The 10,734-nt window shown below is 48.1% G+C and overlaps 1 protein-coding gene across 1 annotated transcript; it reads right to left on the reverse strand.

Annotated features, from left to right (window-relative positions):
• Positions 1 to 899: 899 nt before the first annotated feature.
• LOC101932631 (11-beta-hydroxysteroid dehydrogenase 1-like) lies at positions 900 to 10,532 on the reverse strand. The gene is made up of 6 exons (XM_005303577.5): positions 10,161 to 10,532; positions 9,361 to 9,491; positions 8,237 to 8,348; positions 6,689 to 6,874; positions 5,251 to 5,394; positions 900 to 3,990 (listed from the first exon to the last, which is right to left on the reverse strand). The coding sequence occupies exons 1-6, from the start codon at positions 10,246 to 10,248 to the stop codon at positions 3,770 to 3,772; spliced, it is 882 nt and encodes a 293-aa protein (XP_005303634.3). The 5' UTR covers positions 10,249 to 10,532; the 3' UTR covers positions 900 to 3,769.
• Positions 10,533 to 10,734: the final 202 nt, after the last annotated feature.

The following is a 10,734-nucleotide window of genomic DNA, read 5'->3' on the forward strand; positions in this document are numbered from 1 at the left end:
CAGCAGAAGTGTTTCTGCCAGCATAGCTGACACCAGTTCCCAGGAGACATAAGATGTACTGGCAAAAGCACTTTTATGCTGGTATAAATGCATCTGCATTAGGGCTTATACGGGCACAGCAAAGTCAGTAAAAAAACCAACCAACCAAAAAAACCCACATCCCTTACCAATATAGCTATGCCGGTATAAATTGTAAGCATAGATCAGGCCGCTAACAATATAGTTGAAGTGGTACAATCCCACAAGTGTGGATGTAGTTACACTGTACAAAGGTGCTTTATACTGGGATAGCTATTCCCATATGGGAAGGGGGGAATAACCTACACCAGAATAACTTTGTGCCGGTATAACTACTTTTCTGTAATATGTATAATCACCACCCCATCCAAAATAGTTATGCTGGTACAAAACTGTGTAGACCCAGGCCCTAACTTAATTGGAGAAAAGCCACCAAAATAAGTACGTCCACACAGGGGCTCACACCAGTTCAACTATGTCTTTAAATTTACACCTTAGGCCTGCTCTACACCTAAAACTCAGATACATTGCTCAGGACTGTGAAAAATTTCACGCCCTGTGCGACATAGTTATGCTAATCTAAGCCCCAGTGTAGACCCCACTAGGTTGATGGAAGAATTCCTTTGTCAACCTAGCTACTGCCTATCAGAGAAGCGGGTTTACTACAGCAATGGAAAATCCTTTTAGTCGATGTAGAAAGTGTCTATGACACAGTTTACAGCTGTGTCGTTGTAGTGTTTGTAGTGTAGACATACCGTCAGGTTAAACTGGTGCGGCTTCCCTATGTAGATAAGGCCTCAACTGGAGTCAATGGCACTGCACCCAGGTAGTATGGGCCAAAAAGATATAATGGAGAAAGGGGGGGGGGATATACACAACTCTAAGGTTAGTGAATTTTATTTTAATAATGAATTCACGTCACTACATTTCCCCTAGTACATGCTCCACAGCTCTGTGTGTTTGTAAGGCCAGGGCTGGCTGGAAGGGTGGTGGTGGAGTTGTTGGAGATTTCTGTCTTTCATGCTTTGTTCAGTCTTGGGCATGTGTTATGAACAAATCCCATGGTGCAGAGTCCAGCCATCTCTCCTTCAACTTCAGCTCAGATTTGGGGACAGGAGATAGTTTCACCATGACACTTTTATTAGAGTTCTTCGGAAAAAGAGGGGAACAATTTCATGAACATTTTTCAATTTTTTTGTACCTGTGGAAAAAATGTAATTTAAATTTGGAAAATTTCCATCAGCACTAATTATTTGCCACAAAAAGGGAAACAGAAAGCCAGCGCTGCTGTCTGCTAGCAGTCATCTTTGATGGAGATAGCTTGCTCTGCCAGTCACCACAAATGCCAGCTGTTATGTAACCATAATCCAGCTCTTAAGAAGTCAGAACTGAGGTCAGAGACATTCTGGATACTTCTTTTGCTATGTATTCTGTATTCTGTAGTTATATTATTCCAGATACTATAGCTAAAGCAATGGGGTTTGCTGGAATGCTGGCTAGTTTTTGTTAGGTCTTGGCCTGCTATTTTTTAGAGATGCCAATCTCCCATTGAGCTGCGGGCACTCAGCCCCTCTGAAAATCAGGCCACTTGGCTTTGGGTTGTGGTGGGGGGTGGGCAGTCTTCTTTCTTGAGTAAACATTGATACATTTCTGGAGTAGAAATTGTCTGACTTTTCCTGGGACAGGATACTGTAGTTTTCCATGTTTACAGCCAGGACTCCATGATCTAGAGGAATTTTGAAGGAATTGCAATCTTCATTTCAAATACAAAGTGCTGTCTATTAGCTTAAAAAAATCAAAACAAAGATTTTTAAAACAAACATTGCCAGATTTCTGCTCTGGAAATGACCTTCCCCACAGTCTGCTTGATCACAAGGGCCGTTCTAATATTGTTATATTGTTAAGGCATTGCCTCTCTTCTGTGAATTTCAAATCCGCCTGCTGCAAGGATTTTATGCACCAGGAGAGGGCGGTATGGGATAAAATACAATCCTTCCCTCTCTGCAAAGATCTCTTCATAGGCAGCTGACATATACATAGACTAACAATCAACGGTGCAACAAGATCCTAGTTCCCTTAAATAAAAATGTCTCATAAAGACCATATTGAGACAAGGTGGAGGTAAAGGCAATGGCCATTGCATTTTACTGGCGAAGTCAGTTAGTCCTTAAGTCTGTTCAAATGCAGAGAAATGCGAGCTAAGGAAGAGTAGGAAATGCAATCCCAGGGCACCGAATTCAAAAATCTTTTCAAAACATGGGTTTTCAAGGCCAGCATGACTTCACCGTGCTCCCAGCTGCAGGAGCAGGAGTGCACGCGTTTGTATCCGGTAATGACAGGAGTGGCATGCTTAGGGTTGCCAGCTTTCTACTGGCACAAAACTGAACACCCTTGTCCCACCTCTGCCCTGCCCCTCCTCCAAGGCCCCGCTCCTGCCCCACCACTTATCCTAGGCCTTGCCCCCGCTCACTTTATTCCCCCTCCCCCCCATCGCTCGCTTTTCCCACCCTCACTCACTCATTTTCCCTGGGCTGGCCCAGGGGGTTGGGGTGCAGGAGGGGGTGAGGGCTCCGGCTGGTGGTGCAGGCTCTGGGGTGGGGCCAGAAATGAGGAGTCCGGGCTGAGGCAGGGGGTGGTGGTGTGTGGGGGAGGAATGAGAGGTGCGGGGGTGTGTGAGGGCTCCAGGCTGGGGGGTGGAGCCCAGGGGTTCGGAGTATGGGTGAGGGCTGTGGGCTGGGGATGGGGTGTGGGAGGGGGTACAGGATCTGGGCTGAGGGTGCGGATTCTGGAGTGGGACCAGAAATGAGGAGTTCAGGATGTGGGATGGGGCAGGGGGTTGGGCTGGGGTGTGTGTGAGGGCTTCTGCTGTGGGTGCAGACTCTGGAGTGGGGCTGGGGATGAGAGGTTTGGGGTGCAGGAGGGTGCTCCAGGCTAGGACCAAGGGGTTTGGAGGGCAGGGCGGTCTCAAGACTGGGGCAAGGGGTTGGGGTGCGGGAGGGATGAGGGCTCTGGCTGGGGGTGCGGGCTTTGGGGTGGGGCTGGCAATGAGGGGTTTGAGGTACAGAAGGGTGCTCCAGGCTGGGTTCGAGGGGTTCAGAGGGTGGGAGGGGATCAGGTCTGGGCCAGGGCGCAGGAGGGGGTCAGGGGTGCAGGCTGTGAGCAACGCTTACCTCAGATAGCTCTCAGAAGCAGTGGTGTGTCCCCCCTCCAGCTCCTACGCAGAGGCGTGGCCAGGCAGCTCTGTGCGCCACCTCATCCGCAGGCGCCGCCCCCACAGCTCTCATTGCCCGCTGTTCCTGGCCAATGGGAGCTACAGAGCTGTTGCTTGGAGCGGGGGCAGCGGGCAGAACCCCCCTGGATGCCCCTACGCGTAGGAGCCGGAGGGGGGACATGCTGCTGGCTCTGGGAGCCGCGCGGAGCCACAGCAGGCAGGGAGTCTGTCTTAGCCCCGCTGCGGTGCCTACTGGACTTTTAACGGCCCGGTCAGCGGTGCTGACTGGAGCCGCCAGGGTCCCTTTTTGATGGGCGTTCCAGTCGAAAACCAGACACCTGGCAACCCTAGGCATGCTGCATTGGTTTTCAGGACTGTAAAATGCCACGTGATCCCAGGGTCACACGATGAGGGATCCCAGCATTGCATTCCCTAAGTGAGAAGGAGCCTGGGCTAGGGAGCTCCACGGCACACCAGGCCTTGATTAAGGTAACCCCAGAGACAGGTATGAGCGGAAAGGCACTGGAGAACTCAGACTGATTAATTTTTCTTTAGGTTCTCCACATTGTAGCTTCTTCTGATCAGATAATCCAGGAGTTCTGGAGCCCAGTCCCGGATCAAGAGGGGGATTTTGGTAGCTGCGTATTTGTAGTAAATTTCCCGTTGGCGGAGGGCTCCCCCCTTGATGATTTCCAGCGCACACTCCTCCTTCGGTGCAGGGGACACCAGAACCACATCAGAAGCTGCTTTCATGGCACTTTCTAGCACAGTAGAACAAAAGGAGCTTGGTTAGATTTGCAGTGCTCTCCACTAGTGAGCCCTGCACCTCCGGGGCCAGCTGAACCCAGCTTGGATTTGCTTATTTTAATTGTTGTTTTTAAGCCATTTAACATCAATTGAGCCTTGCGTGGCTTAGTGAGCCTGGGAGAAAACCAGCATAACCCCTCTCTTATTGTTCTGTATCATGGTAACACTAGAGGCCCCTGTCAAGACTAGACAAGAGCCCTGATTGTGCTAGGCCCTGTACAGATGCAGAGGTCGATGCAATCCCTGCCCCCAAGAGCTTATGATTTAAGCAGATGAGCCACATAAGGGTTGGGGAGAGGGATTCAGCTCACTTTCAATGATTTTGATAGGCATACTAGAGCCTGTAAAAACAAGACAAAACAGAATTGGAAATTTCAACAGAGGAAGAGAATTTTGCAAAATATTGTAAGTCCCCCCCCCCCCCCCCGCTTCCCCCATTTTCCAAGCAACTCTCATGCAGACACTTTCACTTTTTATATATTCACGTTGTAATTACATCAGTACATAAATATACAGCCACATCTTCAGCTGGTGTAAATTGGTGTCATGCCATTCACTTCAGTGGACCTATGTCAGTTTATACCAGCTGAGGATCTGGCCTGCAGACTCATCCTAACTGCACGTCAGGCTGGCCTAGCCATTATCCATTGACTGATTTCTTTGAAATGATGAGTCAGAAACGGGTCTGAGGGTATGTCTACACTATGGAGCTTATCCCATCATAGTTATGTCACTGGAGCTGTGCCGGCATAGCCCCCTAGTGTAGACGTAGTAGAGCAACAGAATGAGTTTTGCTACCGCTGTCGCTCCCCTTACAACATTAGCTATGTCTATGGAAGCACTCTTCAGTTGACAGAGCTGCAGCTACACTGCTGGCTTTGTCAGCATAATTATGCAAGGCAGGGTGTGTTTTTTTTCGCTGATTGACATAGTTATGCTGGTATAAAATTTCAGTGTAGGCCAGGCTTTGGAGGAGGGTGGGGGTAGTGTCCTTCCAGATCAGTCCAGAGAGGACATTCCGTGTATTCGGGGTGGCATGAAAGAAGGCAAGAATGTTTGTGGGGAGTTGACAAGTAGCATTGGTGGATCAGAGGCAAGAGAGGAGGAGGAATGGAGCGGAGAGTTGTGAAGCAACTTGAAAGTTAGGATAAAATGCTTGAACTTGGAGGGTGACTAGTTCCTAATCAGCAAGGTTCACATGGCACTGATCTTACCTGTATCAACGAAGCCGAGTATACAGAGCGTGATGGAAACATCAACCTTCTGAATGATTAATTCCTGCCGCAAGGAGCTGAAAAACCCATCTAGAGCAAACTTCGTTGCAGAGTAGGGAGCAGTAAATGGAAACCCAACTTTACCTAGACACAGAGCAGCAATGTTGACACAGTTAAGTTCTGTTGCAGTGCTGCAGAAAGCTTTATTTGATTCTGCACCAGATGGAACATTCTTTCCAAGTGCGTTGAGTGCCGGTGAAGTGTCACGCCGACTGCCCCAGAGACGCAGGCTGGGGGGTTCAGAGGACACAAAGGTAAACAGGCACTCAAATCCTATTGCTTTTAACTCTCTTAAGGCCTGGTCCCCACTAACCCCCCACTTCGGATTAAGGTACGCAAATTCAGCTACGTTAATAACGTAGCTGAATTCGAAGTACCTTAATCCGAACTTACCGCGGGTCCAGACGCGGCATGGAGGCTCCCCCGTCGATGCCGCGTACTCCTCTTGCCGAGCTGGAGTACCGGCGTCGATGGCGAGCACTTCCGGGATCGATCCGGGATCGATTTATCACGTCTAAACCAGACACGATAAATCGATCCCAGAACATCGATTGCCTGCTGCCGGACCCGGAGGTAAGTGTAGACGTACCCTTAAGGTCCTTTGAATAGCCCAGCCCAAATGTCCTGTTCATGCACAGAGCGGGCGGCTTCCCACCTTCAATGCTCTCAACTGATGTGCTCAGACCTGACCTGGAGAGATCACCTACAACGTGGAGTCAGTCTCAGTGGCCGTTTGGGTCCTTGGCTCCTCAGCTGAGCTCACCAGCAAGGGGTTGACTAAGATGGCAGATTTACAATAGGGAAACCTGTCACCTAAGATGCTTCATGTAAGCCAACGAACTATCAGCTAGGGGGTCAGCTGGCTGTTGAATTTGATCCACAGAAACAAAATGACCCTGTCTAGTCAGTCAAATAGCCAAGACAAAGAGAAAGCCACATATTTCCAGTCTGTTCTGGTCAGACTGTAATGCCAATATTTGAAGAGCTTGAGCTGGGCTCCTCCAATGAGCCCCTTTGCTTATAATCAAGAAGCATGCCAAGGTGTTCAGCTTCTATTGGCAAACAGCTAGGGGGAGCAAAACCCAAGGGAATCATAGAATATCAGGGTGGGAAGGGACCTCAGGAGGTCATCTAGTCCAACCCCCTGCTCAAAGCAGGACCAATCCCCAGACAGATTTTTACCCCACTTCCCTAAATGGCCCCCTCAAGGATTGAACTCACAACCCTGGGTTTAGCAGGCCAATACTTAAACCACTGAGCTATATTTCGTTTTGAAGGTGCTGAGTACTTGCCTCTCCCATTGATATCCCTTGGATTTTTGGGTGCCCATCACTTCTGAAAATCAGCCCCAAGGTCTCTGCCCCCGTTCATGGCTCACCTGCCATGGATGAAACCACCACGATGCTGCCCCTGCTGTCTTTCAGCCTGGGCAGCGCCGAAACAGTCATGGCCACGTAGCTGAGAAAGTTAATCTTCAGAAGCTTCTGCACGTGCCCCACGTCTCCGTCGAAATAGTTGAAGTATGAGTTGCCAACGTGGTTGAGGATCAGCATGTCTAGGCCTCCTGAAAGCCAAGGGGAGAGCTAGGGATGCTTTAGTTTAGGGGGGAAGAGAGCGAAGGAAGTGCAGAGCACACCGCTTGTGTACGCTACATATCTTTTCCTATAGTCACTATGAATCTCTGCAGGAATTTATTCCTTGGAATGAAATGCCTCTATTATTCTTATTATTCTTAATAATAAGGGAGGCTTTTGGGTCACTGCACGGGCCTTTCATCTCTGCAGAGCTGGGTCAAAATCCAGATTCTGCTTGCCAGTATGTGTGACTGGCGTGCACTCACCAAGTCCCAGTCTTCAGATTACACACCTCTACCCCGATATAACGCGACCTGATATAACATGAATTTGGATATAACGTGGTAAAGCAGCGCGGTGGCGGTGGGGGGGTGGGGCTGCGCACTTTGGTGGATCAAAGCAAGCTCGATATAACACGGTTTCATCTATGACGCGGTAAGATTTTTTGGCTCCCGAGGACAGTGTTATATCGGGGTAGAGGCGTATGACAAAAACACTTTGTTGTGATTTGTACTTTCGGCTCATTCAGGGTGGAGCAGGTGGGGGGACACATGCAGGTCTTTCTTGACCTGCATGTGGGCCCACAGGTGCAGCATCAGGATGTGTGGCAAGAGAGAGCAGACAGGTGTGCGTTTGCACAGCTTTGTGCAGTGACCTATAATTGGCATAGCAGGGTTGCTACAGCTTAAAGAGGATGGAAGGCCTAGGAATGTAATGTTGGAGAACCAGGAGCAGAGTGTTACAGAGGTATAGGACTGCAATCAAGAGTGCCCTTGAGATCAAGCCTGAGCGGCGGAGCTGTGTGTGGGTCCAGGTTTTGAACAGCATGGGGGGCCAGCAGGGCAGGATTGCAGTCCCCTAGCAGGACAAAGGCTGACACAGCAGATGATGCTTCTAATCAGGGCAGAGTTGCATTGGCAGAGCCTGGGGTGGGTGCATGCACAAAGCCTGTCTATACTATGGTGCGCTCTCTTCAATCCTATTTGGATCTCAGATTCACAAGTGGCCAGTTAATACATTTAATAATAATTGTAACTATAACTCGATATAGTTACTAAATGTATGGATTGGTCACTTGTGAATGTGAGATACAAATAGGAATATAATCCTTCATTCTTCTCATTACACACACACACACACACACACACACACACACACACACACACACACACACACACACACAAATGTAATGTGAGAAGGATGAAGGACATTTCCACATCCCTCCGATTTTTCCTGCCCTTTCTTGTTTTGTTTTTTTTAATGTGGCTAAGGAGTGATGCTACATTTTATCTGCATTTTATCACTTGTTAAAGGTCGGATGGCGATTTCCAGACGGTGAGCTGCTAACGTACCCAGCAGTAGCTCAGCCTCCTTCACCACATGCTCGGCAAAGGCCTCATCCTCCATGCTGCCGCTCACATACTGCGCGGAGGCTGCACCCAGCTCCAGACACCGTGTGATGACCTGGAACACGTGAACGGAATGTTGTAGAACAGGGGTTCTCAGACTTTTGTACTGGTGACCCCTTTCACACAGCAAGCCTCTGAGTGCCACCCCACTTATACATTAAAAACACTTTTTAAATATATTTAACACCATTATTCATGCTGGAGGCCAAGCGGGGTTTGGGAAGGAGGTTGACAGCTCGTGACCCCCCATGTAATAACCTCGCAACCCCTGTTGTAGAAACACATTTCCCATTGATGACCCTCTGAGAACCTCAGTGTGTTACATCCATGGTCGGATAGACATGGCTCTGTGGGTAGAATGAGTGCATTCCGACTGCCAAGTCTGGTTTCCCTTCGTTTGACCCTTTGACCTCACTCCTGTCCCTGTTCTTTTATTAGTTGTCCCCCATAATTTTTTGGTCTCCAGGTCCTGTGGACCCCCCCTTAGGCTGCGGGGGATCCTTTAGCAGTGGGTGGGCAAAGCCTGGATTCCAATAGGATTACTATGTTGAACCCACTGGCTCTGGCTTTAAACAGTGGGCACTAAAGGATCTGAGAATGGGATTGGAGCCTCCTGGGATTTCAAAGTCTGTGTACCATGGAAATCTGAAGCAACCTGGCTATTTACCAGTATAATCTGCTCTGCAGTGGAAGTCTGTGCCTGCAGGATGAGTGGGGGCGTGTGTATATTACTGCAATGCAGTGAGAGGGCATGCTTGTGTGCTAGTGCACATGAGATTATGTGTACTTAAGCGGGTGTGAGCACGGATACCAGCACATGTATAAAAAGAAGAGTTCATGCGTGTGCATGACCATGAGCATGGATATGTACATGTGTTTGCGCACTCACAAGCGTGTGTGTGTGTGTGTTTGTGCATGTGTGAGAATCAGCATGCGAGTGTACCGATGCGCATATCATGTCATTGCAATGGTGAGTGTGCATGCGTGTTTGTACATCTATGTGTGTGACATAAGACTGACTTTCATGTGTGTGTGTGTGTGTGTGTGTGTGTGTGCTCGGTACGTACTTTCTGAAGCTTGGCTTCCGTCCGTGCTGTGATCAGAACATGGGCTCCCATCCGCGCCAGGTGATAAGCCATTTGCTCTCCAATTCCAGTGCTTGCTCCAGTGACAATCACTCGCTTCCCTTTCAGCATCTCTGGAAAGCAAGGCACAGGGATGTTAATTTACCAGGATACCAGAGAAAGATTCCCCCCCCTCTCTGTGCCCCGCAGGGGTCAAGAAACCAAAGTGGACAACAAGCCAATACAACCTGCCCAAACCAGCATGCCCACCCTGCACCAGGCAAACTCTCTGCCTTGTCCCAAGAAAACTGCAGTAAGAAGAATAGTTAAAATTCCTAATGTGAATAAAGCAATATTAATAGGGACATGGCCAGATTGTTTTAAAAAACCATCACGTTGCAAATCAGGATATGAATTTTTTTTCCGATAATTAAAATTTCCAGCCATTTTCAAAAAAGATATTTTCAAAGTTATTAAAGATTTTTTAAAAAAATTATTTGTAAAATAGCCTTTTTCTAGCTCTTTTTTTTACAAACATAAATCATGTGAAACTGAATGTTAAAAGCCCCCCCGTAAATCCGAATTATAAAACTCCTACTTCACCTGTTTCCTAAGAAAATATTTCTCTGTGTTACTTGCTTGATGTAGTTTGAAAGCTCCGCAAAGCAGAGTGTTCTATTATCTGCAGTGTTCCAAATGCCCAGACATGTTTCATTTCAGGCTCTGTACACATCCTGTGTAAAACAGTCAAACGTGGCTTTTTCTGTTTAATTTTTAAAATACATTCGCTTTTAATAACTTACCAGGTTTAAAATCCTCCCTTGCTGAATAAAAACAGAAGGCCAAAACCAATCCTACAAAGGGAATGAAAATCTTTCCCAACAGACCCATCCCACTGCAGAATCAGGAAATAATAAAGCATGAAAGAAGAAGGAAAAAAACAACAACTCCTCTGCAGAGCTGCTCCAGACAGAAGCGCCAATGCCTAACCTTTAAAAACCTGTTAGTGCAACGACTGTAGCTCCCCAAAGGTTCAACCTTTGGAAAAATCACAGTGGTGGGATTGATGGGTCCATCAAAACCTTTAATTTGCTCCTCTTCAGAGTTAATAAATCTCAGCCTAAGTGACAGCTTCGCTTTGGTTCTGGCCAGCTTATTTAATATTTCCTGCCCCTACGTTAACGTACCGTATTTTGCACAACATCCTGGAAGAGGTGTGCCTTTGCTGGAAAGCATCAAATTTCACTGTAGGGAGAATCGGAGACTGCCTACTGACGGTGGGAGAAGGTTGCGTTGTATTATCATTTGTCTGCTAAGCACTGACACTGCACTCAGGCACTATTGCCAACCAGGGCTGCCTCCAGGCACCACCGTAGC

This window comes from Chrysemys picta, chromosome 4 (genome assembly GCF_011386835.1).
Source record: "Chrysemys picta bellii isolate R12L10 chromosome 4, ASM1138683v2, whole genome shotgun sequence".
NCBI classification, from domain to species: Eukaryota; Metazoa; Chordata; order Testudines; family Emydidae; genus Chrysemys; species Chrysemys picta.